This window comes from Neltuma alba, unplaced genomic scaffold (genome assembly GCF_004799145.2).
Source record: "Neltuma alba isolate B1F8T4 unplaced genomic scaffold, ASM479914v2 tig00011246_pilon, whole genome shotgun sequence".
NCBI classification, from domain to species: Eukaryota; Viridiplantae; Streptophyta; class Magnoliopsida; order Fabales; family Fabaceae; genus Neltuma; species Neltuma alba.
Genome location: NW_021635963.1, coordinates 61,668 through 88,875, shown reverse-complemented (window position 1 = coordinate 88,875; position 27,208 = coordinate 61,668). Strand labels below are relative to the sequence as shown.

Below are 27,208 nucleotides of genomic sequence, written 5' to 3'. Positions count from 1 at the left end.
CTGCTTCGGTCAAGGAGGTTCAGAGTTCTGGTACTCGCCATTAATGCCCACAAGACTTTGACTTTGGTTATCCCTGTTTTTTTTTTTTTTGGATTACTCCATCCGGTATTCCAGGGAAAATAGGCGTCTTTCAGCCGTGACAACGTCCCCAAACTAATCCGGATTCGGGGGCTTGCAAGGATCCATACGGACGGCGCCCCCTGACCTTTTGGAGTGCTGCGTTCCCACGTCTCGAACTCGAGATCCGTGGTTAAATTAGGACGACCCCAACCAGTCGACCTAACCCCGTGGGATTTTATCTCTGTTTTAATTTAACAGAGCTGCCTGTTTTTAAGTGGAAAAATAAAACAACAGAGAAACATTAATCATTTACCAACTCAGAGACTAAAATCTAAATCCATTTTTCTCAAAACTGCCCAAGCAGACACTCAGTACTCTGTTCATTGCTCCACAGTCGCAGGCATGAATGTTATGACAATATTATTCGTCGTTACAAAAACAAAGCATTCTCTCTCTCACACACAAACATAGGATAGGCTCTATAGAAGAGCGCGCACAAACGCAAGTTGTTAAATTTTCTTTGTTTATTTCTTTTTCCTCCCAATCTCCTTCAATAGATTGAGGGCCGGATTCGACTCAGGCCCTCTTTATCCATTGAAGACGTGCCTGTTCCTGATATTAAAAAACGGAGGGATTGAACAAAAAAAGTTAGTTCTTCACTTTGACTAGAAGCTACCAATGATTAATTGATTTAGAGTATAGGACGAATATGATCCTGCTTAATCATGAACTGCTTTGCTGATTTTATATTAATTTTTCCGAATCAGCGCCCACCTTGCACACAAAGTGAGGACCCAGCATTTACTTGCTGTTTTCTTGCTCGACGATTTCGCGTACAAGATTAAATTACACTACAGATTTTTCTCAAAAGATAAATACAACTTTGCTGTGACAGAAAGGACGCGGTTTGAACACTTTGAAGGAGTAAGTGGTGGCGAGTGACGACGCTTTTCTCAAGACCCTGAAGCGGTACAGCTCAGAGATCCCTATTCGGAAACAAAGACGCAGGGTGCTTCATTACCACACTGTTTAAGAAACCTCTGCTTCTTCTCTCTCCTCCGCCGACATTATTATCTCGTCTGGGGTGGACAACGCTCCAAGGCTAAAAAAGCAGGCGAACAAGAGGAGAAGCAAAATTGAGGAACCATTTATCCTCTTTGCGGAAAGAAGCATGAGGGTTTATTAAAAAAAAGAAAAAGAAAGATTTGATCTTGGCTTCTTTTCTGAACATTTCCCCATAGTAGCATTTGGCTTAGAAAGGGAAGAAGAAACAGAGGAAAGAGGAGAATGGGACGGTCTAAGAGACTGGCTTGTCTCTTTCTGTTAGTTTTGCTGGTTACCTGCGCAATTGGAGATGACCCTTACAAGTTCTACTCTTGGAATGTCACTTATGGAGACATTTATCCTCTTGGAGTTAAACAACAGGTGCAATTTTTCTTCCTTTTTCTGGTTCTTTTGATATTTTTCTCTGGCACTATTCATCATCGTGTTTGTTGACTCCCGGGTGTGTGAAATGGCAGGGGATACTGATTAACGGCCAATTCCCAGGTCCCCAGATCGAATCAGTGACCAACGATAACTTGATTGTCAATGTTTACAACAGCTTGGACGAACCTTTTCTCATCTCCTGGTTAGTCCTTGTCTCCTCTGTTACTTTTTTCTTCCTTTATAGTCTTTTACTCTGCTGTACTGTGTTCTTTTCCCTCCATACTCTTCACAAGGACAAATAGGTGATGGAATTTTCCAAAGTTCAATGGCAAATGATGTCCCTTTCATGGGAAAAACACGTGTTAGTTTAGTTATTTCTGTAGATCTGGCAGCCATAATTGCTCGAACAGCCAAAGCATAGTTAGTGTAAGTCTGATATGAAGACGGTGTTATTGGTCGTAGGAATGGAGTGCAGCAGAGGAGGAACTCATGGCAGGATGGAGTTTATGGGACCAATTGTCCAATCCCACCAGGGAAGAACTTTACTTTCGTTCTTCAAGTGAAAGATCAGATTGGTAGCTACTTCTACTTCCCTTCTCTTGCATTCCACAAGGCTGCAGGAGGCTATGGTGGCTTCAAAATTGCTAGCCGCTCTGTCATTCCTGTGCCTTTCCCTCCCCCAGCGGGGATTTCACCATCTTGGCAGGAGACTGGTACAAGAGAAATCACACTGTAAGTAGCTCGCTTTTTCATCGCTGACACCAACTCTAAGACCCGGCGCTTCAAAAAATCATATGAATTGTGAACATTTGAAAGCTTTCGCGTGGCCGTGTCACTGTTCTTATCTTTTAGGTTGTAACTGTAGAATAGTCTTTACTGTTGAAGGAATCCAATCTTAAAATTGATAATTTGATGTTTATTTTTGTAGGATTTGAAGGCCATTTTAGACGGTGGAAGTGATCTTCCATTCCCTGACGGGCTCGTCATCAATGGCCGCGGCTCTAATGGTTACACATTCACAGTTGATCAAGGTACGGAAAAAGAATTTCTTCTCTATTCTTCTAATTTTTTTGCCTGCCTGTGTTCATATGCCAATGAAGCTATAATTACTTAGACATTGACTGTTATGTGTTTGGTGGTTTGTCAGGTAAGACTTACAGATTCAGGATATCAAATGTGGGCCTGACAACATCCATCAACTTCAGAATCCAAGGGCATAAAATGCTGCTGGTTGAGGTGGAAGGAACCCACACTCTCCAAAACACTTATAGTTCTCTTGACATTCATCTTGGCCAGACTTACTCTGTATTGGTCATTGCTGATCAACCGCCACAAGACTACTACATTGTTGTCTCCACAAGATTCACCTCCCAGGTGCTTTCTACGACCTCCATTCTCCATTACAGCAACTCAGCTTCCTCTGTTTCTGGCCCTCCCCCTGGCGGCCCAACCACCCAGATTGATTGGTCTTTAGAACAAGCTCGATCACTCAGGTACATTACCCTATTTCTTTCTTGACTCAGCAGTAAAAACTAAATTTCTTGATCAATCCTTTTAAAAACTTCATGCATGCTATATATGAAACCAGGCGTAATCTGACAGCAAGCGGACCAAGGCCTAACCCTCAAGGATCATACCATTATGGTATGATCAACACAACACGTACAATTAGGCTTCAAAATTCCGCACCAATCATCAACGGGAAGCAGAGATATGCCGTGAATAGTGTGTCCTTTATTCCTGCTGATACACCCCTCAAGCTTGCTGATTACTTCAAGATCTCAGGAGTTTTCTCCCTTGGAAGCATCCCAGACAACCCCACTGGCTCCGGTGGTTACCTTCAAACTTCTGTTATGGCTGCCGACTTCCGTGGCTTTGCTGAGATTGTCTTTGAGAATCCTGAAGACACCCTGCAATCTTGGCACATTGATGGCCACAACTTCTTCATCGTAGGGTGAGTTCACCTTCCCTTAAACCTGTTAATGGATTTTTTTGTTTTTTGTTTTTGGGATCATTGGAGTTCCTTATGACAACACTCGTGAGTTGGAATTTCGCAGGATGGATGGAGGACAATGGTCAGCTGCCAGTAGGTCGAGTTACAATTTAAGAGACACGATTTCTCGCTGTACTGTTCAGGTACAGAAACTCATAAATTATCATAAACCTTTTTCATTCATCTTGGAATCCCACCTGAAAACGTAGAATTTTGCTTGTTGGTATATGTGATTATGATGGAGCAGGTGTATCCCAAGTCATGGACTGCAATATACATGCCTCTGGACAACGTGGGGATGTGGAATGTGAGATCAGAGAACTGGGCTCGTCAATACTTGGGGCAGCAATTCTATCTTCGTGTGTATTCGGCTGCAAATTCATGGAGAGATGAATACCCTATCCCAAGCAATGCTCTCCTATGTGGTCGGGCTATAGGCCATAGCATTTGAGCTCTCTATACGATAAGAAGTAAGAACCAGTTCATTCATATACGCCCAGCATCAGTAGCAGTTGTATTCAAGGCTCAACTCGAGCCACTTTCCTCCTTCATTCCTTTCGCGGTATTCATTTTTACTCCATAGAGATTTTGTTTGTCCCAAGATATGGAATAGACGATTGATCATTTGAGCCTCATTTACGATATAATATAAGTAGTGATATGAAGTAATGTTCACGAATCAATGAATCATGTTATTTTTCCTAATTTTCTACCGCCTCTTTCAGGGTTCTTCATGTTTATTATTGTCCGCACATAAAAAGTTATGGTATATCAATTATATAATTTTGTATCTGACGTGTAGGCTTCGAGTTAAGTGCCAAAATATTATTGTTCATGTTATATAATTTTGCCTGTTAGAGCTACAGCAATAAGTTGATATAAAGTTGAGAATCGAACTCCCACCCTTATTTAAAAAATGAAAATTCTGTATTAGTTGCGTTAATTTATGTCTCAATAGTGCCTTAGGGCATCCCAAACGCGCTTATCCTGGTCATAAATGGGAAAAGTACCGGGACAGAGAAACCTGGAGCGAGGGGAATGGGGAAAAATAACACGCGTATTCCACCTATTTGTTCCCTAACCTTTTCCTTCTAATGATGAAGAGATTTTGGAGGGGGAAAAAAAAACTCTTATAAATTTATCTTATTAATAATCTTTTTCGCTTCTTCACATTCTGTTTTTTGTGTTTTATATACAACTATTGATGTGTTTTGTATTTTCAATTTGAAATTGATTTTTTTTGAATTCATAATTTAACATAAATTGTATAAATAATATGGTAAAACAATATTACTGATAAAACTCAGTTATCTAATTTGAAGAGATTAAAAGAGTGAAATAAATTATTTTAAAATATTATATTTATCTTTTTTTTAAGAATTAATTTATCTGATTTAAAAACTAATATATAATTTAATGATACATATAAGTATTTTAAAAAATCGTGTATAATATATATTAAAATTAAGTAGTTTTTTAATTTTTTAAAAATTATTTAATTAGGTTTTATATTAATAATTGTATCTACTTGTGATTTTAGATACAAGGCACAAGCGTTTTAATGGTGAAAAATACAACTCAAGACATTTCATCAATCGTTAAAACGTGAGAGACAAATTTGAAAATTCATAAGAAAACTCGCAACAAGAGAAGTTACTCCCCTCATTTTTCTCCCCATTATTTTAAGTGCTCATGAGAAGCAAAAGTGGAGAGAAAATAATTAAAGGCTGGTTTGAATTAATATTTTGGAATTATAATTTACTATTTACGAATAAATAAAAAATATATATTAAATTAGTTTTATTTTAACTTATATAAAATATGTTTATAAAATTAAATCAACTTTCCCCAATGATTCTCCCTCGGGTGACGGTCGGCTGTCCTATTTTTGTGAGGAGCGATCTGGACCATCCGTGAAGATTCACCTCAGCTTTGGTTCAGCTTCGTCCAATCGATTGGCAGGGACAGTATAGTATGAAAGGCCGTCTTGTTAAGTGAGCATCTCCTTTGTTAGATCAATCCCACGATGGAGATTGTGCACAAGTGCAGAACATAAGCCCACCAGATCGAAACGTGTGCATGAATCTTGCGGGGGAAGCAATTGTATTTTTAACGTTTCTCTCTGCAGGATGCATTTTCGGTAGGAGCCTCGTACGGACGGATCACGATGCGCTTGCTTCTCGGTTGCTATATTTATGTCTTTTTGGTCGAATGCTTGATCTATAGAGATCAAAGCGCTGACATAACGCACTCACGCGATCCTTTGTAAGTCTCCAGTGGTGTAGAATACTCCACGTGGTATCTCGGTTGTGGTCGCCACCGCAGAGAATCACAACCTGATATTGGACTGCGTTTTAGGCGCCTTCGTCCGCTGAGCATAAAGTAAGGGCCTCTTCCCGCCGTTTCGTACCAGGAGTCACCATCACTCACACTGCCATTCCTGTTTCCGGAACCGCTATTCTAATCTAACCTCTTCATTGTCACAAACCCTAGTAAATTTCCGTTAGCTGCATCGATGGAGCTACGTTCTCGGAGGCGACTTCCTACTCCTGATATCGATGGTAAACATTCCATCGCTGCGATTGTATCAACTTCTTTTTTCGTACTTTCATGCCTCTGGTGTGGTTTTTGATTGTTTTTGTTTTATGATAACATGATAGGCATCAGAGGATTGGGTTTTAGTTTCTTGCTTTTTTTTTTTTTTTGACTTTTCCCTCTTGTGGTTCACTTCCGATGTCTTTGCGCTACTTTTCTCTGCATGAGAGTGATTACTTTGCGGGATAAGATTTTTAAATAGACGACAGGAGAACAGGGAGTTATTATTGCCTTGTTGGCAAACTTTGTTGCGGTCAACTGGTTTATGTCCCGTGCCCGTCTTTTCTTCGCCATTACTGTTTGGAAATTCCCATATTGTTAAGCCAGTTTGGATAGCGGCTTGAAGGTTTCCTGGTGGGGTTTAGAAAGAGGTAGGATCTTGAAGTTTTTGTGTTCTTGCTCCTCACCCATGTGCTAGAAGTCCCAGCAGTCTGGGCCAGTGCGGGGTGATCCTTAGTTAAAATAGAATGCTGAAGATTGGGTCCTTAGCGTGGGTTTACTGAATTCACTGTCTTTTCCTCCTTGCTTATTTTGATGGTTTTGTATAATGTAGCAACAAGAAATGAACAACCACCCGATGATGCCTCTGGAGAAGCTAAAACTGCTAGCGATTGTGGCAATAATGCAATTGAAGTCTCTTCAGATGGTCTTATAACCTACTGATTATTTCTTTCGGAATCGTGGGTGGCTGTTGACAGCGTGATTCTATTTTGAAGTTTTAACCACTTCAATCTAAACCTTCAAATAAAATCTCTTTCTTTTCCTCCCTGGTTTAGTATAGAAATCTTTATAATGCTAATGTTGTAGTCTATTTCGTCCTCATGACATGCCTGTTGATGAGAAATGATTTCATGTAGATGAAGCAGCTTTGAACTCCTTTCCTGACTTAAATGAAGAACCTACTTCAAGCTTTTGCTCTTCTGATGGGTTAGGCGACAGCTCTGACTCATCTCGGCCTGGAAAGAGAAGAGGAAAGAAAAGGAGAAAACTCAGCTCTAAAATTGGAGAGTCCAGTCAGGACATAGGAGTGTTGGAGCATGGGGACGATGATGGCTCCTCAGGAGTTCAGCAGCAATCAACTGAACATGATTTGGCTAGCCTGAGAAAGAAGAAAAAAACCAAAAGACCAAGAAAAAAAACAAAACAAGTGTTGTTGTGGAATGTTTGGGAAGAGCAGCATGAGAGATGGATTGATGAGAATTTTTCAGAAGATGTTGAGTTGGGTCATCAGAATGAACTAATGAATGAAACTGCTGAGGCTTCCTCTGACCTTACCATGCCGTTACTAAGATACCAAAAGGAATGGCTAGCATGGGCTTTGAAACAGGAGAATTCCGAAATTAAGGGGGGTATTCTTGCAGATGAAATGGGGATGGGAAAGACTATTCAAGCAATTGCTCTTGTCCTTGCCCAACGTGAAATCCGGCAAATGGTTTGTGAACCAGATGAAACATCCTCTTTGCCAGGTTCATCTACAGCATTGCCTTGGATCAAAGGAACGCTTGTAATTTGTCCTGTGGTTGCTGTCACTCAGTGGGTTAGTGAGATTGATAGGTTTACTCTAAAAGGAAGCACCAAGGTGCTAATTTATCATGGGGCCAAGAGAGGGAAGTGTAGGGAAGAGTTCTCAGGGTATGATTTTGTAATAACTACATACTCTACTGTTGAATCAGAGTATAGGAAGCATATGATGCCTCCTAAAGAGAAGTGTCAATATTGTGGCAAATCTTTTAGCCAGACGAAGTTATCTGTTCACCAGAGATATTATTGCGGGCCTGATGCTGAAAGAACAGAAAAGCAATCGAAGCAATTCAAGAAAGAGAAAAAAGAAGTCAATATAAAGAAGAAAATTCAGAGGAACATGGGATCAGGGAATTCAGATACCAGATGCAAGGGGTCGTCACTTTTACATTCTGTAAAGTGGCAGCGGATCATTTTGGATGAGGTCAGTTTTTATCATTATTATGGCATTGAAATGGTTCTGTTTCATGAAATAAAATCATCTGTTTACACATTTGAATTGTCCTGTTCACCCATTTGTCTAAAGTAGTTGGAGCATGGTTTCTTTCTTATTTGACTGTGCCAAGTCTTTTGCTTGTATCTTGACAAGAAATTGACCTTTATACTTTTAAATTTATAAAATAGGCGCACTATATAAAATCTAGACAATGTAACACTGCAAAAGCAATTCTTGCTCTAGAGTCTTCCTATAGATGGGCGTTAAGTGGAACTCCCCTTCAGAATCGTGTAGGAGAGCTGTATTCTCTGGTCAGTTTACCGTCTTATGTATTTTGCCATAATCTGGAAAGTTTATGTTTTAAAGATGATTTACTTGCTATGCTGTTAATACAGATACGTTTCCTGCAAATAGTTCCTTATTCCTATTACCTGTGCAAGGACTGTGATTGCAGGATTCTTGATCATAGGTATGTGTGAACTTAACTACTGGGAACATGATTTATTGTTCATTTTGGTTTTGCTTGTTTACCCTTTGAGGAACTGAATTGTCAGCTTCTTTTTCTATTCTTTTATTATTTTATCTGTTAAATGACGGTTTCCATGTTTTGTCATTTATGTATAATTCAATAGCTTAAAGCAAGCTGCTTTTACCTTGGCCAAAAAAAAAAAAAAAAGCGCTTCTCTTTTCTTTATAAAGGTTTTCTTAGAATTATTTTTCATCTCTTTACTTCTTTGAAATGCTCTATTGTGCTCTGTTTTGTTGAGTATGCAAAGGCGAGCATCCCTCTAAGCGCCCTTGTGCTTTTATATATCTTGCAACTATATTGTTAACATGTTAACTTTATGCTTCTGAGTTGTGATCATGATGCTTTTATGCAGTTCTAAGGAATGTTCAAACTGCCAGCACAGTTCTGTCAGACATTTCTGTTGGTGGAATAAAGTAAGTTTTGTAGTTTATTTGCCTTTTTTGCATTTGTTCCAGTCAAGAAAAACAAATCCTTGCTGTTTGATACAAATTAGTACTGACATATTCTGTTATTGAATATTGATAAGTTTGTAGCCACGCCAATTCAATTATATGGAACCGATGATCCCGGTAGGAGAGCAATGATATTGCTTAAACACAAGGTTTTAAAAAATGTAATATTAAGGCGCACTAAATTAGGCCGAGCTGTTGATCTCGCACTTCCACCTAGAATCGTAAGTTATTATTTGCAATGTGGCAAAGTTTGCGATTTTGAATATAGAAAAGGTATGTAGTGATCTCTTCCGTCAATTCCTTGCAGGTTTCACTGAGAAAGGATAGCCTGGATATAAAAGAGCAAGACTATTATGAATCATTATATAATGAGAGCCAGGCGCAGTTTAATACGTATGTCACATATTCTGCTTACTATAGAAATACAATGAAGATAAAGTGAAGCAGATTCTTTTGTTGTAATAACTAAAATTTAACTTTTATTTTTCACAAGATGTTAATCACCAATATATGCATGAAATTTATTTTTAATCTGGAGGAAGAGAAGAGCCGTATATTTTTGTTGACTCTTTTATTCGTTGTCTTTCTGCTTCCTATCTAAGTAATCAATTTGATTCTCCATCACAGATATGTGGAATCGAATACTTTGACAAATAACTATGCTCATATATTTGACCTCCTCACCAGACTCCGGCAGGTGTGTGTTTATTTCAATGGAAGAGGAAAGAACTTTGACATTTACACCTTATGATGCAGCCCCTTCAAAACTCTCTCTCTCTGTCTCTCTCTGGTCCCTTCCCCCGATTTTAAATTTGTTAAATGAAGGATGATAGACATTATTATTTGAGGCCTGTGTATTTGTATGGAACCATTGGATGTCCTTGACCTTGAATTTCCCACATTTTGATCATATCCCTATATTGTCTTGTTATTTGATTTTGTAAATTTCTTTTACTCTAATGATAATATGGAACTTTATTTTGCTCTAAAATTTTAGTGCAAAGTGAGTGACATGTTACTGAAGATATGACTTCCTGGGTAGACTGTCTAGAACTAAGAGTCTTAGACTGGTATAAATCATTTTCAATTTTTAATAATTTAGTTTTTTTTATCTCTTTGAAATATCTGATTTTTTATTTCCTTAACAATGATTAATAGTTTTTTTAAGAATAGTAGGGTGTTCTATTGGCATGACTTCATTTATTTTTTTGATTTACATGAATAGGGTTTCCATACTCTTCATTTTAGTCTGGATTATTCTTGTGAGAACTGGGAGGTAGGTTCTTTTAGTACTTGTCGAGTAATGAGCAGATTTTCATTTCTGTTCTTGTTCTTGCTCCTTCATGTAAGATTTTTCTCTCTGCCGACAAAGAAGTTCTACAAGTTACGAAGGAAACTTTGAACTCATTTTGGTCTTGGGTTGACGATAGGAATTGAAGTCTGTGAGATGTGATTTTCTGCTGTTCCTCAGTAGCTTGATAGTAGAGCATTCTGCTGTTAATTGATCTCAAATATCTCTTTCTTGGATTACAGGCTGTTGACCATCCGTACCTTGTGGTATATTCTCAAGCTGCATCATTAAAAGCTGGGGCTGACGTTAGCGTTGACGATGTTGAACAAATATGTGGCATTTGTCATGAGCCTGCAGAAGATCCTGTCGTTAGTTCATAGTCCCCTTACTTTTTATCTTCTGTCCGTTGGTTCTTTACAGCAAAATTGGTGTACTATTGTATCCTTCAACTACATTTTTCCTGTTGTTTTCAGGTTACCTCATGTGAACACATCTTTTGTAAGGGATGCTTGATAGACTTCTCTGCTTCCTTGGGGCGAGTGTCATGCCCTTCATGCTCCAAATTACTTACTGTTGATTTAACTTCAAACAAGGATGTAGGGGATCAGTCTAGAAAAACAATAATAAAGGGGTTCAGATCCTCAAGCATTTTAAATAGAATTCGGCTTGAGAACTTTCAAACAAGTACTAAAATAGAGGCATTGGTATGTGACATAAGTGAGTTACATGATATATTTATTGTTTTGGGCTTTCTATTGTCTAGAAAGTATGAGTAGTTTAGCTAAGCATGTTTTTATGTTTCTTTTTGTTTGTTGTTTTATGAAGCATGAGTTACATGATATATTTTTTAATTGTTTTGGGCTTTCTATTGTCTAGAAAGTATGAGTAGTTTAGCTAAGCATGTTTTTATGTTTCTTTTTGTTTTTGTTTTATAAAGCATGACATTTATAGGCAGTAAATAATAACATCGGTTACACAAGCATGTTTTATGGTTCAACTGCACATTGGAAAAGATAACCTATATTCTCTGTCCGATGCATGCCTTTTACAATCCCTATACCCCTGTGCCTTACAAAGCTGAAATGGCTGTAGAGAGAAGAAATTCGATTTATGGTAGAAAGGGATGGCTCCGCAAAAGGGATTGTTTTTAGCCAATTCACTTCATTCTTGGATCTCATAAACTATTCCCTGCTCAAGGTAATTTTACATGTGCTTTTCTATATTATTAATGCAAGATTCATTGCAATAATCATATGATGTCTGAATTGCAGTCTGGTGTTTCTTGTGTTCAATTGAATGGAAGCATGTCATTAGCTGCTCGGGATGCAGCCATTAAGAGATTTACTGATGATCCAGAATGCAAAATTTTTCTCATGAGCATGAAAGCCGGTGGTGTTGCCCTCAATTTGACCGTAGCATCACATGTGAATAATCTTCTTTATTCGTTGTGTTTCATGTAGAATTCATCAGTTTGCTTATTCAACTGTGAAATTCATCAAATTTGTATATAATTGTTGCCTAATCTATCTCTTCTATCTTTTCACATATGGATCTATATACTTGGCATAGGTTTTCATTATGGACCCTTGGTGGAACCCAGCCGTGGAGCATCAAGCTCAAGATAGAATTCACCGGATAGGGCAATATAAACCAATCAGGTGCTTCTTGCGCTCTCGTACTCTTAAGCTTAGAGTAGGCATGAGGCAATGGAAAAATTAATGGAAGCAGAGGTGTTCCTGATGGAGTTCTGACTTGGTTTTGTTTACTTGGTCAGAATTGTCAGGTTTGTGATCGAAAACACTATTGAGGAGAGGATTTTGAAGCTGCAAGAGAAGAAGGAGCTAATATTTGAAGGGTAAGTTGGCTTGACAGGTGTCATGTCAAATTGTCAATATATACTTATTTTTCTCCCTTTCCTCGATAGGACTGTAGGCGGCTCTGCTGAGGCTCTGGGCAAACTCACGGAGGAAGACATGAGATTTCTATTTGTTACCTGATCAGTGCAGATTCCCGCTTTTGAACAGTTTTCTTGACGCTGGATTGAAGTGGGGCCACTATAGTGGGGTGAGAGTGTGGTGGCCCGAGGACTTGGACAATCACCCAAAATCTGTGTGTTCGTGCTTTTGTTTTTTCGCAAGTCCTAGAGTCTAATTTCCGACTCAGCAACATGATCATGCGTAGCTTTAGCGAAACTTCCGAGTATCTTCAGCACTTGTATTGTGGGTCTCCTCATCCACATTTGGAGTCATGCCCATTCCTTTCAAACCTATCCTGGATAAATGTTTTCCTCTTTTGAGAGTGAAGTTTGAGGCATAAGCTTATCAACTTTCAACTTCCTCAATATGTGGCAGTGCAGTGTAAGGATTCTTTAGAAGCTGTACTACTTGCTCATGTTCTGATGTTGGAAATAACTTTTTTTTTCTCTCTCAAATTGTTGGGGAGTTCTATTTCGTTGGAAATGAGCAGACTTCTCTCAAAAAATTATTTGTCATAGCAATAATGAAATGTGCAAAGTCAGTTAAATCGAGCTCCTCTTCTTTTATTTTATCAATCCATTGCCTTGTACGTTTTTATGGTGAATTTTCTTTTGGTATAAATCATGCACTTGATCATTTGAATTTATAATCTCATATTTAAGACAATCTTAATAAAAATATTTGATTTTAGCTGGCATTGACCTCGACTTTATTGTGGATTTTATTAGTGGAAGCTCATTTTGACAAAGAAAATCTAAAAATCCACGCAAAACAATTAAAAAATAAATAACTTCTCCCTTCTAATTAAATTAATATATGTATATATTTTTATATACTATTATTATTTATCCTATAACAAACCCTGTTTATTAATATTATTAACACTTTATGAAATTTACTTGTTTTAATCGAATTAGATAAAGTTATATTAAATCTATAACTATAAGTCTTCTCTTCCGAAGAAGGGTAGATGGCTAGATGCGGGTGCGCCACTTTCATTTTCATATTTGAATGACTTTTAAAGAGGCGAGCGACTAACCGGCAACCTCTCGGCGATCACTGACCACGTGTCTACGTGTTTCCTTTTCATTGGGGCACAGACACACGGCCCCCCACAAAACTTTCATACGCGCACTCGCACGCGCTCTTCGCTGCCGCCGCCACTGCGTTTTAAATAAACTATTTCTCCTCCTTAATGCCCCAAAAAAAAACTCCTCATTTCTTCCCCCATTGTCCTCTTCTTCTTCCACTGAAGAGCAATTTTAGGCAGCATAGCAAGATGATTCAGCTACTCTACACTGTGATTTTTGGTCAAATGATTCTAATTCTTACACTTCTTTTCAAGACCCCGCTCAGGAAGCTTATGATTATTACCTTGGATCGGGTCAAGCGAGGTCGGGGCCCCGTCGTCGTCTCCACTGTCGGTGCTACATTGCTCATCGTCCTTGCTTCCAGCCTTTATAGTATGGTCACGATCCAGCGACGAGTCCTTGAGGCTGGACTTGTCAATCCCACTGATGAGGTTCTGATGTCCCAGCACATGCTTGAAGCATCTCTAATGGGTAATTTCCTATCGTCACATCTCATTTTTGTTTCCTCCGAATGTTGATTTTCTGTGAAATTGTTGATTTTTTTTTCTTGTTTGAAGTTTCTTGGTTCTCGATTGCGGACTTGCGGGGATCAAAACCTAGCCTGGACTATCGCACTGCCTTTCGCTTAATTCGATCCTTTACTTGTTTGATAAGAAATCTGAATGAATGGAATCTGATGTTTATGATTACTGGAAAGTGGAAATATATAACAATCCAGTTAAGATTTGTGGATCCAGTGTCTGCGGATTGTGCTGAATTACACCCTCATGTTAAAATATTACCCTTCCAATAAAGGGGAAGAGGAGCCTGGAAAACTTATTAATCTTAGTTAAGGCATATGGGACTATTAGCTTTGAGGACTCTGCTAGCTTATATACAATACATTGATATTATTCACAAAGAAAGCGCTATGCCTCAGCTTATCTGGAGCAAACGTGAGTCGAAGGATGGGATTCTGGGCGTTCCCCATTTGTATATTGCAATCTGTTATGGTCTAAGTTGGAGTTTCCCGTTCAGTATATCATACATGGATGTTCGGAATGTTTGGTTTCTACCCTGTTCTGAAATTGTATGATCAATTTTATACGAGAGCTTCACTTCGTTTTGGGGTCTCATTCCACTGCATTTGTGTTAGACTGCATATTTCAGGTGTATGAGATTTTTTCTTAGGGTGTGGGTGTTTGGAATTTGGAGTTGCCACGACTGAAATTTTCTTCAGCATGCCTATTATATTTGATTTTCCCCTCAAAATTTATGGATTCTTTGAGTGAGAACTGAGAAACATTATAGACCTTTTGGCTAATCCTTCTTGATTCTTATGACAAATCTAACAATAAAATGGATTTTTTATGGTTATGCACTGAAACTTCTGGATTGTGTAGACCATGTTATGTGCTTTACAACTGTTTTTTTTTTTTTTTAAATTCTTTTACAATGTAGTTTGTGGTATACTCCAACTGGTTACCTTCGACCAGATGGAATTCTTGGTTCTATATAATTTTTTTTTTTTTTGGGATGAATTTTTGCTACATTCTTTGATATATATTATTTGTTGAAATTGAGTTTTTACACGTTATGTATGCAGGATTTGTGCTTTTCCTTTCTTTGATGATAGATAGGTTGCATCATTACATAAGAGAGCTTCGATTACTCAGGAAGACCATGGAGGCTGTTAAGAAACAGAATCGAAGTTTTGAGGATGGTAAAAACAGCAGTTCTGAAGAGCATAAAGCATTGACGGCGGAAATTGCAACACTGAAGAACAAAATAAAGAATCTGGAATCTGAATGTGAGGTTGAAGGAAGCAAGGCTAAGACTTTGGAAGCTGAAGTGGAGGCTCTGAAAAAGCAATCTGAAGGGTTCCTCATGGAATATGATCGGCTCTTGGCAGACAATCAGAGTCTTAGGAGTCAGTTGGAGGCGATTGACCAGAGTTCTACTCATCTGGAGAACAAAAAGAGCATGTGAGGGTTCAAACTCCTAAGAATGCAGTTTCAGTTTTGCTGCTTCTGTTATGTTGCCAAACGTCATGGGTTTGAAACATAGAGCATGAGGTCGTAGAGAGATATAAATGATAAATGAAGAACGGAGGGATGCTTTTGTATCTTTATTAAACTGGCTGTAGTTAAAAGCAGTTGATATACTTATTAATGTACATTTATTAATGTACATGTAATATGGCCAACTCTTAATCCATTTCTTGTGATGTTTAGATGTTTGCTAAATGAATGCGCGCCCTTTTGTAACTTGGTACCAGAATGGAACCCTAACCTTTCGGTGCCCCTTGCTTCTGCCTCTTGGGTATGTGATGGAATATTTTTGAATTAGACGACATATATACATACAGGCATACATATTTATTTATCAAAATCTGTGACAGGTTAGAACATATCTTTATAATTAACTTGATATTTGACCTAAAAAGAAGAGAGGAAAACTGTGTCCTAGCTCGTCATGCTCCTACTGAAGTTCAAGTACGTTTCACGGAGTGGTTTATCCACCACAAGTTTCACAATCTAATGAAGCATTACTTTCTAAGTAAAATGGAGAGAGTTTTTGTGCGAATTCAAAAGCAGCATAAGTTGCAAATGAAGGCTAGCTTGCATTAGCAGGCGAAGCCATCTTTGACTGTTAGCTCTGTATTTATTTACATATTTAAATATTTTTCCTTCTTCCCTTTGACCTGGCTATCCTATCAGGCTCCTGATTTTCTGAACTGCTCTCTGCATTTTTGCTACTGAATTTTGATGGGGTTACTCTTATACAACAATGAATTACTGATGCAATATAGCGGCTTTATAAACCAAAAGAATCAAATCCTTCATAATAGTTAGGGAATTGTAAATTGTTTCGCTGTAACCATCATCCCCCTCTCACTCAGTGCCATTAAATGCAGGCATGGCAAACCGTCCATTGTTGACCTGCTAATATGGCACCATCATGTTTAGCGATAACCATCGACATACCTGTCCTTTTCATTGCTATCTATTTGGGTTCACGTCTCTGCAATATGGTTTTCCCCTTCTCGTCTGATTTCATTGTACCTACAACCATCATCAACTTAATCTTGGTGATCATCATGACACAATAACTGAAAGGGCATAGTACTTTAGGAATAAAATAAGCATGTTGCTTAAAAAATAAAGAGTTATATGTAATTTTTAAGTATTTGTTATTTAATTCTAAAAGGAAAACGTGGTTTAAAAAAAAAAAAAGGCACGGTGAACAGATCAAAAATACCAACATAAGCAATCCTTTATTGGCTCAACATTCTACGACGTGCCTTTTCTGGCCGATGGATTCCATTTCTGCAGCTAATGCCGAGATCTTTTTTGTTGGCCATTAATATCTTCACTAATTGTACTTAATTGACATAAGCAGGGTCAAGAATCCAACAGGTTAATTCTAATACGACTCTGCTCAACTAAGTAGGCAATTTCGCCTTTGCCATTTGAAATCGGACTGGGACCATAAACTTGCCTGCTGATTTTTTAGAAAAAGAACCTGCGCCAATCTCGGTTACGTTTTTGCAGACTATGAATTTCTTCTGAAAAGAACATTATTCATGTATCGTATGGAGAACCTGAATAGTTCTGTACAAATGTGTAGTGGCATGCGGCGACAAATGGGTCCTTGAACCCACCGGATGACGCAGAAAATTTTGACTTGCAAGTTATCCACTCACCACTACTTCTGCTCTGAGAAGTGATAGCTTCTCCCCTCAGAATGCTTCAATATTAAAGTAGGATAAAAGTTTAGATAAGTTAGTTCTTAATTTGCAAGGGTCAAATAAGCTTTAAGGCTCAATAAGCATTTAAAGAGATGCTTATGGTAACAGGGTCTTGACAGAATCATGATTCAAACATATACCTTTATAAAGCATGAAAGAAACACATTTCTATGAACCGTACTAACCTTCCCTGTGTGCTTCAACTTTTTAGGTAGAGCATTAAAGGTGAGTGCATTCGTGCGTACAGCTTGATCCATTTCCTACATTTCAGACTCTGATTTGGCGCAGTGACCAATACAGACAAGCCTGATTTCAAATCGTGAATTCATTTGAAGAGTCATTTGTATGCAATGCTTCACCAACTTCTGCGGGCGAAAGCGATGTGCATGGAAGTGGATGTTTGTGTGGGGGCACAAATCAACGTGACGTACCCAATAAGTGATGCTTCTTGGAAAAATCACAAACATTGAGAGAATTTTCCAATCTATAGTCTTCATGTACTCGAATGCAGCCAAGAAACTTCATTTAATATAGAAATTAATGCACGCCACTCGATTGTTCACGCGCGTTTCGGTGTTGGAGAAAATCTTCAAGTCTACAAAGGTATGAGCGTCGATATTTTAATCTACTATGAACCAAATTCCTTCTATATAGCTGCTTCGTGAGGAAACAAAAGAAAATAAGGACGTAGTATCAAACACCTAATGCGCACAAGACAAGACATGAGTTTCCATCGGTAATTTTCATTCGGATCTTTCAGAAAACGATAAAAAGCAAGAAGCTCTAGAAGTTTATCCAAAAAGGGTCCGAGGAAGATCAGGTATAGCTGTAAAGTAAACTGACGACAGAGAACAGTACAGTTCGTGAATCGTGTGTGAAACAAAGTCCAAAAGGAGCAGCCGAGTCAGCACCCTAAAATTCCATTTTTAAATCGTTATTTTATTATTTGGCTGCTGTCTCCCACCCTCCGCCCGAAACAGGACGAAAAATTCTCTGCAACTTGCGCTACCCGGTCTCTGGCTTCTGCTTATAAATTTCGGGAGAACCACACCAGAATGATCGTAGCAAAACAAAACAAAAAAAAAGGCGGAGTCCCAGAAAGATTCACGACCTCATATGGCAGTCTCCATCGACGTTCCAATAATCAGCAAAATCCAATCTTCCTTAACCTCTATTCTTTCGAATTTTCATGCAGGATACTTCAGAATCAGCCTGTCTCTCTCAAGCCAAGCCTTGTTATGGAAAATCCTGAAAGAACAAATCCAAGACGCTCATACTCTCAGACATATATTCTCAGTAATGCCCTCCACGGCCTTCATTCTCCTTTGGTCCCTCTCACTACTCACACTCACGGCCCTCTCTCTTCTCTACCTTCTCAGGTGCTTCTTTCACTTCGACATGGTGAGGGACGAATTCCTGAACAGCGTCGGAGTAAACTACCTTTTTGTCCCTTGGATTTGCTGCCTTATGTTGCTTGAATCATCGCCGTTTCTTCCCCGAACCGCAATTTGTCATCAAGTACTATGGAGTGTGCTGGTGATGCCGGTGTTGGCGCTGGATTTGAAGATTTACGGCCAGTATTTGACCAAGGGGAAGAGGCATCTAGCGATTGTGGGGAATCCGACGAGCCAGTTGACGGTGATAGGGAACATGGTGGGGGCGCAGGCGGCGGCCCGTGTGGGCTGGAGGGAGAGCGCGATGGGGATGTTTGGGGTTGGGATGGCACATTACGTGGTACTGTTCGTGACGTTGTATCAGAGGTTGCCTGGAGAACACAATGGAGGTGTTCCGGCGACGCTGAGGCCGGTGCTGTTCTTGTTCTTTGCGGCTCCGAGTGTGGCTAGCTTGGCTTGGGGCTCCATTATCGGCCACTTCGATTCTGCCTCCAAGATGCTATTTTTCCTCTCCCTCTTCCTCTTCATGTCGCTGGTAATTCTTTCTTTCTCATCATCACGTGTTTACAGTTTCATCATTGGGGTTTCTGCTACTGAATAAATTCGTTGGAAAATATGAACAGATAACGAGGCCGGTGATATTCAGGAAGGCGATGAGGAAGTTCGACGTGGCATGGTGGGCTTATTCGTTTCCTCTGACGGCTCTGGCATTGGCTTCGGCTCAGTACGCCGAGGAGGTTAAAGGAGCCATGCCGCATGCGCTCATGTTGCTTCTGTCTTCCATCTCCGTCGTGGTGTCTCTGTTCTTAATGGTCGTCACTGTTCTTCATACCAACTTACGCTTCTCGTAGCACTGTGCAACAGCATGATCCAAGATTTTTCTGTTCTTGTAATTTTGTGTACATATGAAAAATTCTCACGTTATAATCTCCCCCCAGAAAATTGGGGTTCTCTCATTGAATTATCTCTATGATCTTTTTCCATTTTTTGACCAGCGCTGTATGATCCTTTTTTGGTTTCTTCTTCGAGCAGTAATTGTTATCACACACAAGTAAAACTAAAAATATTATTTATTTTACTGTTATTGACATACGAGTAAGTTTATATTTCTAAATCCTCGTGTGCCAATACAAAATTTGAGATTTATTAAATAAAATGGAAAAGTAAATTCTTTCCTCAGATTTACCCTCCCTCAATTATTAATTATATAACTTGACGTAATCTCTGAATTTTTAACGCATCGCAGTTAAAATTAAGACTCAGTTGTATATAGGGCTTGTGGAAGAAGAAAGATCTGCAGAAAGTAGGAATGAGTCGCAAAGCCACGAGAAGGAAGAGTGCGAAGAATAGACAAAAGCGTGGACGGAAAATAAGAGAATTGAAAGCCACCATTTTTCCCTAGTTTAGTTTCCCCCCAGTTTAGCCTTACATTTCCCTAACAAGCCAGCCACCAAAATTGGGTAGAGGAATCTTGTGGCAAGTGTATAAAGGAATCTTATCGCAGTAAGGTGTTATTTATATTTTTATTGTATACAGCATAAAAAATCTCGAAACATCACAACTAATTATTTACATGCATATGATAATACTCTTGTAGTACTTAATATAGAACCTAATTAGAGAATTAATGTTGGTCCTATATGTAAAATCTATTTTATATGTTTACCAATTTTTTTTCAAATTAGCCTTATTATTATTTTTCAACAATAATTAAGTAGGAGAGGGAGGGAGGAAATTAAGAAAAATACTTAGGGTATTAAAAAAAAATATCATATTAACTAATTTAACTAATAACCTTAATCTAAGGACCCAATGAGTAATAAATAAGTAAAACAAGTTATCTATACAGTATGGAACAAGTAGATCCTAAAATAAAAACCATGTTTTTATGATGTGTTTGGTTCAAGGGGAATGGAATGGAAGGAAGGGAGAAGAAATTATTTATATTCTTAATGTGCACAGGTTACCAAGTTAATTAGTCTTGCTCATGCTTGTTGTCTCCTATGATCCACAATATGCTTTATTTAGCCTTGTTTAGGGCTCCCCCCCCCCCCGGCGGCTATTTATGAAACATTATATGCTCTTTTCTGTTGGTTAAGTTTTTGTTTATATTTCTAAATCCTCGTGTGCCTGTACAAATTTGAGATTTATTAAATAAAATGGAAAAGTAAGCTTTTTCCCAGATTTCCGCTCCCTCAGCCATTGATTATAACTTGACGTAACCTCTGAATTTTTAACGCATCGCAGTTAAAATTAAGACTCAGTTGTATATAGGGCTTGTGGAAGACGAAATATCTGCAGAAAGTAGGAAGAAGCCGCAAAGACACGAGAAAGAAGAGTGCAAATAATGGAGAAAAGCGTGGACGGAAAATAAGAGAATTGATCAAAGCCGCCACTTTTCCCTAGTTTAGTTTCCCACCAGTTTAATCTTACATTTCCCTAACAATACAGACTCCAAAATTGGGTAGAGGAATCTTGTGGCAAGTGTATAAATTAAAGGAATCTTATAGCAGCGTGTAAATTTTTAGTTTGCAAGCGTATGAATATTCTGAAATACATTAAGGTGTTATTTATACCTTTATTATACACAGGATAAAAAATCTCGAAACATCAGAAGTGATTATTTACACGCATATGGTAATACTCTTACAATACTTAATATAGGACCTAATTAAAAAGTTAGTGTTAGTCGTATATGTAAAACTTATTTCATATATTTACTAATTTTTTTCTTCACATTAACTCTATTGATATTTTTCAACAATAATTAAATAAGAGAGGGGGGAAGAGAATTAAGAAATTTTTCTTAATCAACATGTTAATTAACATTCTTAATATTAAAAAATCATATTAACTAATTTAATTAACATTCTTAATATATTCAAATTAGTTAATTAAGTCTTACATTAAAGACTGAATGAATAATAAATAAGCAAAACAAGTTATTTCTGCAGTATGGAACAAGAAGATCCTAAATGTTTTTATGATGTGTTTGGTTCAAGGGGAAGGGAATGGAAGGAAGGGAGAGGAAATTATTTATATTCTTAATGTGAAGAGGTTAATAAGTTAATTAGTCTTGCTAATGCTCGTTGTCGCCTATGATCCACAATATGCTTTATTTAATCTTGTTTAGGGCTCCCCCCCCCCCTCGCTGCTTATGAAACATTATATGCTCTTTTCTGTTGGTTTAGTTTTCGGGGATGCCAATGTACGTAGTTTCAATAATTTTTAAATTAGAAAGTGTCGATAACCTTCCCACATATTGATTGATGCTTCATTTTTTCCCCCCTTCTCTCTGTGTGTGTTTTTGCGCATTGACAGACATTTTTGGTTAAAAATCTTAGTGAGTGTCCCCTTCTACCCTGATATTATGCATGGAATATTTGTTCCCCGTCCTAGTTGGGATATATGGTTTCCACTTCTAATGGAATTTTTTGTTGCAGTGTGCACGGGAATAATATATTGCTTTTCTTTATGAGTTATTTCTTTCACACTTGTTTTTCTTGTGTAATCAAAAGGTCACATTATATAACAAGACTTAAAAATGAATTATATTATTGGCTGCTCATGTTTAGAGGATCTCCTTGAAAGAATAATTGAGTGATATTAGTTAGTATATGCTTTCTTTCCACGCTCTTTTATGCTGTTGTCTTCATCCTATTCTGGCCATTCCAGTAGCCTCTCTCCTATTTGCTAGACTGCTGTAATCTTCATTTACTTATTCCATGGACCAGTCAAAATTAGAAAATAGATCATCTTGGAATGCAATTATAGTTTCAACATGCTAGCTTCTTCTGCTTCACAGACAGTCTCAAGAATTATGTCATTTTTTATATTTCGTTTTGGGAAGGGAGGCTGTAGAAATTAATGGGGTTTGAATCTGACATGGGCTGGTCATCCAAAATTAGGTTTGAGGAATTGAATCAATTGATATGTGGAGAATTATTTCACATGTTAAACTTCATCATTTAATTTTATATAATGTTTCAATTTAATTTTTTAACTCTAAAAAATATTTTTGGTCATTTAATCCTAAAACTATTAGGTTTAAATGATGATTTTTTGCAGCAGTCATAGGTGTCTTAAAAAATAAATTTAATATATTAGCATTTGAGAATATTTTATCAGTATTTAAAATCTTAATATCATCATTTTTGTTAACAATTTCAGGGTTAAAAACCTTTTAAAGTTAAGGGTCCAAGTTAAAACTATGTATGAAATTAAAAGAATAAATGTATAATTTGCCCTATTTTACACCTACAAAACGGATTTTATGGTTTCATACACGGGAAAAAGAATTGAATATAAAGGAATAATCAAATAAACAAAATTTAAGAAAGAAAAGGTGGGTTGGCGGTTCAAACGAGTTATCTTCATTGGCAAAATGTTAGTTCGTTCAGATGGGCTTTTCCAACCTGGCCCACCGAACCCACAGTTCGCTTGCGGTCACAAGTTGACCCTTATTCCGCGGTCACAGGTTGAGCCTTATTCTTAGTCAGGTTTTTTTTAAATGGATTTTATTTATTTATTCATATTCTGAGTTTCTTTCCCAAGGAAATATTTCGTTAATGTTTATTATAATTTACAAATATACCTCGGCAAAAGAATTACATCCCGCAGTACCAGGACTTTTTCTTGGGCCGAAAAGAACCGAGTATATTATGAAGAAACCAAAAGTGGACTACAAAAGAAGCCCAAACAAGTCAAAACTCGGCCTTTGCCAGTTGCGATGGACACCAAAAAAAAAATTGAAAAGTTTTTCTATTTGTGCATTTTACGCCATCCTCTTGCAATATTTTACTTCAGGCCTTGGATGAACTCCTCAATTTCTCATACTTCGGGGAAAAAGGGGGGGGGGGCTGCTATTTCATTCCTTGATCTTCCCGGCACTATCATATTTTGATCGAACCATACTTTATAATTCAATACTAATTTTCTGAGGAAAAAAAATTATTACTTTTTGTATCATTTTCTATACGGAAAATAGGCAACATTGAGTTATTCTGGATCAAAATGGAAAAGAACAAAGAAAAAAGGAGGGTGGACTCTTGAACCATTCTCATGGCTCCAACGTATCAAACCAAACCATAAAGCAGATTCTACCAATTCTGGTTCCTGCGGTTCGAAGTCTCTCTCTTTTCACTCACTTTTTGTATTGCTTTAACCTTTCTGTGGCTAGTCATCATGTTGGGACCTACTATTATGTTTGAATAAACAGCATATCCAAATAATCTTGAGATATTTCGTGTAGACATCCTGACAAGATCAAACCCAAATTGTTCTCCATTCTGAGGCCCAAACAACGTAGATGCTTCGACAAAACTATAAAAGGGTATGCCCAGTATAATAATTATTTTTTAAAAAAAATGCTTCTCTATGGACAGAGTCTTGACACAGTGGAAGTGCGTCTACAAAATCGAATTTTTCCAAGAAGAGCCTTCATTGACCAAGTGTCTTTATAACCTGCCCCTTGCTTACACAATATTAATAAGATTTGATTGAGTATTGGTATTGAGTTTACTTTGAACTTTCAATTCCGGCAATCCTATACCATCCACTGGGTTTTGACAGGACTCTTGCCTTCAAGATAAATATGCAAGAAAAAATCAATCAAAATTAGTGCTTCAATAATCAATATTTATTAAATCTATGACCATATCTTGCATACAAGGTCGCCTAACCTAATGTGATATTTTGCTGCACATGAGCATATTCTTGCGATGCGTTCAAAACTGGGACCTTTATTTTTATTGATGTTGTTATTTAAGTTGGTTTAGAGTTCTGAGAATTTAAATCCTATACCCACCATAATAGACACATGAACTTACAAAGGAGCGAATGAGAAAGGGACAAGCAGAGCCACCAAAGAGCAAAGTGAGACACTGCAGCAAATGTGGGTGACCACCGTGGTTCCCTTGCGTTCATTGAAATCGACCGGTACAACTAGAGACAGCTTGGGAGGTTTTTAAGATGGAAATAAACTCTTGCGACATGTCTACCTCCTTGTTTGGTTTTTGTTCTTAGAATTTACTGCTACTCTTTCTGCCAGCCAAATATGTAATGCTCAAGGCAATGTAATTAATGGAGTTTGGCCTCAACTGAAAAGTCTGTCCTGTAAAATTAACTACAGAGGAATAGAGAAAGAGATGGAGAGGAAAGATTGAATCTTGAATAAATTAATCACGAATAAGCTGACATGGAAGCTTGTATCACCCTATTAACAGTGCCTCTCTCAAAATTGTAATGAGTACTAATCATATCACTAATTTCACTAAATTCGTAATTTCCGGTAAAACACCCACTAATTCTACTACTTCTAACGTTGCTTTTCACCGACTCTTCCAAGTCATCGTCGCTGGTTGAAGCTGATGTTTCATCGATTCCTCTGATTGTGACCCAGTTATCATCACTCGTCAATCTGGGTTCCCCTGAGAACTCAGCTAGCCTTCTGATTCTATCAGAAGCAGAATTTTCGAACCTCGTACGGATCAAATTTCCGTGAGTTTCCGGTTCTTCCATGGAATTCCAAAACCCCTGCTCAAGTACGCATGTGGGTGAACTCGAATTGAGTTTTTCAATTTCCTTCTCGATGGATTTCGAATTGAATTCCGTGACGAATGGGTGTTTTAACAGTTGAGTAGCCGTCCATCTCTCTGTCGGATTCCTCCTCAAGCACTTGTCTAAGAAATCCTTTGCTTCCTCCGGTAGAGACCCTGGAATCTCGGGCGTCTCGCCGGCATATGCTATCCGGTGAAGAACCGAGAAAGGGTCCGACATGTTCGGCCACGGCGAATCCCCAGTAGCCATTTCAATCACTGTGCACCCAAGTGCCCAAATATCACCAGCACACCCCTGTTCATCCCCACGCGCCACCTCCGGCGCCATGAACATCGGCGTCCCGCTGATTGGCGCTGCCGTGTCATCAACCCGCTTGGCACACCCAAAATCCGAAATCTTCGCTCCATCTTCACCGATCAATATGTTGGTGCTCTTAATATCACAATGTGCCAACTTGTTGGAATGTAAATACTCCAGCCCCTGCAAAATTTGCCACGTATAGAACCCTACCAACCCTAAGTCGAGGCGGCCACCGTGCCGTTGAACCGCCTGAAGAACAGTACCGAAGGGCATGTACTCCATGAAGAGATTGTAAAAGAGCTGGTTATTCTCTCTACTAACATCACACCCTTTATAGGCAACAATATAAGGAGAGGACACAGTAGACAGGATACTCTGTTCTCTCTGTAAGAACTGAGAGCGAGAGAGCCCCGATGACTTGACGGCGAAGACGAGGTCAGAGCGTGAGGAGGAGGCGAGAGAGACGGTGGCGGAGGAGCCGCAGCCTAAGATATGGCCTCTGCTCCAATCCATAGTGGGAAAGCAAAGGCTTGTGAATGTACGAGTTAAGGAGCTGATGGGTGGGGTGTGAGTATATATATGTGTTGAAGGAGAAACGGGGGCACGGTTAAAGGCGATGCAGGGCGTTTAATTTTTAAAGGGGTTGGTTATAATGGTTGGCGCTCTCTCCTTCTCTCTATAGCTTTTTGGAGCCCATTTTCTCTCTCCCGAGGTGAGAGTCGCTTCAAGGGGAGTCCTCCACGTGGCAAAATTTGGTAGGCGTTTTAGGCATCAGGTTAACCCGGTCGGCAATGGCTTGCTAATCGCCACGTGGTAGTTGTTTCGTGTTCCTTAGTTACGAGCTGGTCCTGCCTCCATTTAATTGTTTAAATTCAGTATTTACAGTATATTTCCAAAAAAAGGCTTTTGTATTTCAATTTACTTAAAAATATAATATACAATACCTCACAACCCTTATTAAATCTCGTGAACAGGCCCTCATATCTTTTTGCCAGTTTTTTTTTTTAATTTTAATTCCATCATACCAAACGGGTGGATCAAACTGGGATCTTCTTGGCAGGGTAATTGAACAAGATATATTTCTTTATTCTTTCTTATAATCGAATAAAATCTATCATCCTTTTATATAATGTATTTAAATTAAATTGCACATCATGTATAAAAGAGATTATGGACGCCACTTATCTGTCCTGTGACATATAAGTACAATATAATAAACTACTAAACCCTAAACCCCGTTATGATAAATAACTTGTAGTTATTTAAAATTTAATTTTTCTCTTTATCATTCTGAAGGAAACTTGTATTTCTCAATCTTATTCGTTGAATCACGGGCTCAAGTTTTTCTTTTTTCTTCGTTAAAGAAAGCGATTATCGAATCAAATTGATGTAATATTCTAAAAAAAGGATAAGATGCATATCTTCTGTGTGTGGATAGCTGGAAATATCTATCAATTATTGTTAAATCCACTGAATATCTACGAGACAATATTAATTAATTATTGTCATGATTGAATATTTTAAATATTAACTGCGACAGAGTTATGTACCGTGCTTATAACATAAAATTCAAGACACTGTATCATATAGAAGTTTGAAAATAGTCATTCGAAATTTGGGAGGCGTACAAGTAAATAAATTTAAAAATAATTTTTAATTGATAATTAACTAACCTCGGTTTAATGAGTTGATGAGACAGGGATGTGTGTAGTTTTGAAGATTAAGGTATAAGATTATGCGATGTGGAGGTTAGAGCGTGGATAAGGTAGCTGGAGTGGACAATCAAATTGAAACAAAATTCTGGGGTTTGTTTCGTAGTTCGTTGGCTCCAACTTTGAAATTAAAGGAGGAGTG

At 38.2% G+C, this 27,208-nt stretch overlaps 4 protein-coding genes and 1 pseudogene across 5 annotated transcripts; 4 read left to right on the top strand and 1 right to left on the bottom strand.

The window, feature by feature from the left end:
* The first annotated feature begins 1,179 nt into the window (after positions 1–1,179).
* Positions 1,180–4,164, top strand: LOC114762916 (L-ascorbate oxidase homolog; annotated as a pseudogene).
* A 1,494-nt stretch (positions 4,165–5,658) lies between these two features.
* LOC114762924 (DNA repair protein RAD16-like) lies at positions 5,659–12,760 on the top strand. 2 transcript variants are annotated; one of them, XM_028952526.1, is made up of 16 exons: positions 5,659–6,042; positions 6,630–6,722; positions 6,937–8,021; positions 8,222–8,344; positions 8,429–8,502; positions 8,915–8,975; positions 9,089–9,235; positions 9,322–9,407; positions 9,642–9,711; positions 10,548–10,673; positions 10,779–11,027; positions 11,398–11,502; positions 11,577–11,729; positions 11,875–11,963; positions 12,080–12,160; positions 12,230–12,760. In XM_028952526.1, the coding sequence occupies exons 1-16, from the start codon at positions 5,997–5,999 to the stop codon at positions 12,300–12,302; spliced, it is 2,661 nt and encodes an 886-aa protein (XP_028808359.1). In that variant the 5' UTR covers positions 5,659–5,996; the 3' UTR covers positions 12,303–12,760. The 2 variants fall into 2 exon arrangements, with proteins under 2 accessions (XP_028808359.1, XP_028808360.1); XM_028952527.1 differs by having other exon boundaries at positions 5,661–6,042; positions 10,779–11,009.
* A 729-nt stretch (positions 12,761–13,489) lies between these two features.
* LOC114762925 (B-cell receptor-associated protein 31-like) lies at positions 13,490–15,621 on the top strand. Its single transcript, XM_028952528.1, has 2 exons — positions 13,490–13,843; positions 14,958–15,621. The coding sequence occupies exons 1-2, from the start codon at positions 13,561–13,563 to the stop codon at positions 15,338–15,340; spliced, it is 666 nt and encodes a 221-aa protein (XP_028808361.1). The 5' UTR covers positions 13,490–13,560; the 3' UTR covers positions 15,341–15,621.
* A 2,879-nt stretch (positions 15,622–18,500) lies between these two features.
* Positions 18,501–19,347, top strand: LOC114762922 (S-type anion channel SLAH1-like). The gene is made up of 2 exons (XM_028952525.1): positions 18,501–19,031; positions 19,120–19,347. The coding sequence occupies exons 1-2, from the start codon at positions 18,501–18,503 to the stop codon at positions 19,345–19,347; spliced, it is 759 nt and encodes a 252-aa protein (XP_028808358.1).
* Positions 19,348–24,584: 5,237 nt separating this feature from the next.
* LOC114762929 (mitogen-activated protein kinase kinase kinase 18-like) lies at positions 24,585–25,870 on the bottom strand. The gene has a single exon (XM_028952533.1). It carries the CDS (start codon positions 25,865–25,867, stop codon positions 24,677–24,679), a length of 1,191 nt encoding a protein of 396 aa, XP_028808366.1. The 5' UTR covers positions 25,868–25,870; the 3' UTR covers positions 24,585–24,676.
* Between the last annotated feature and the right edge of the window lie 1,338 nt (positions 25,871–27,208).

Excerpts from the sequence above, each read along its gene's own strand:
- LOC114762924 (XM_028952526.1), top strand. The coding sequence starts at position 5,997 with ATGGAGCTACGTTCTCGGAGGCGACTTCCTACTCCTGATATCGATG. Across the intron at positions 9,236-9,321 it reads TCGCACTTCCACCTAGAATC|GTTTCACTGAGAAAGGATAG; the intron begins GTAAGTTATTAT and ends AATTCCTTGCAG. Across the intron at positions 11,964-12,079 it reads GGGCAATATAAACCAATCAG|AATTGTCAGGTTTGTGATCG; the intron begins GTGCTTCTTGCG and ends TTACTTGGTCAG.
- LOC114762929 (XM_028952533.1), bottom strand. The coding sequence starts at position 25,867 with ATGGATTGGAGCAGAGGCCATATCTTAGGCTGCGGCTCCTCCGCCACC.
- LOC114762922 (XM_028952525.1), top strand. The coding sequence starts at position 18,501 with ATGGTGAGGGACGAATTCCTGAACAGCGTCGGAGTAAACTACCTTTTT. Across the intron at positions 19,032-19,119 it reads TCTTCCTCTTCATGTCGCTG|ATAACGAGGCCGGTGATATT; the intron begins GTAATTCTTTCT and ends AAATATGAACAG.
- LOC114762925 (XM_028952528.1), top strand. The coding sequence starts at position 13,561 with ATGATTCAGCTACTCTACACTGTGATTTTTGGTCAAATGATTCTAATT. Across the intron at positions 13,844-14,957 it reads GCTTGAAGCATCTCTAATGG|GATTTGTGCTTTTCCTTTCT; the intron begins GTAATTTCCTAT and ends TTATGTATGCAG.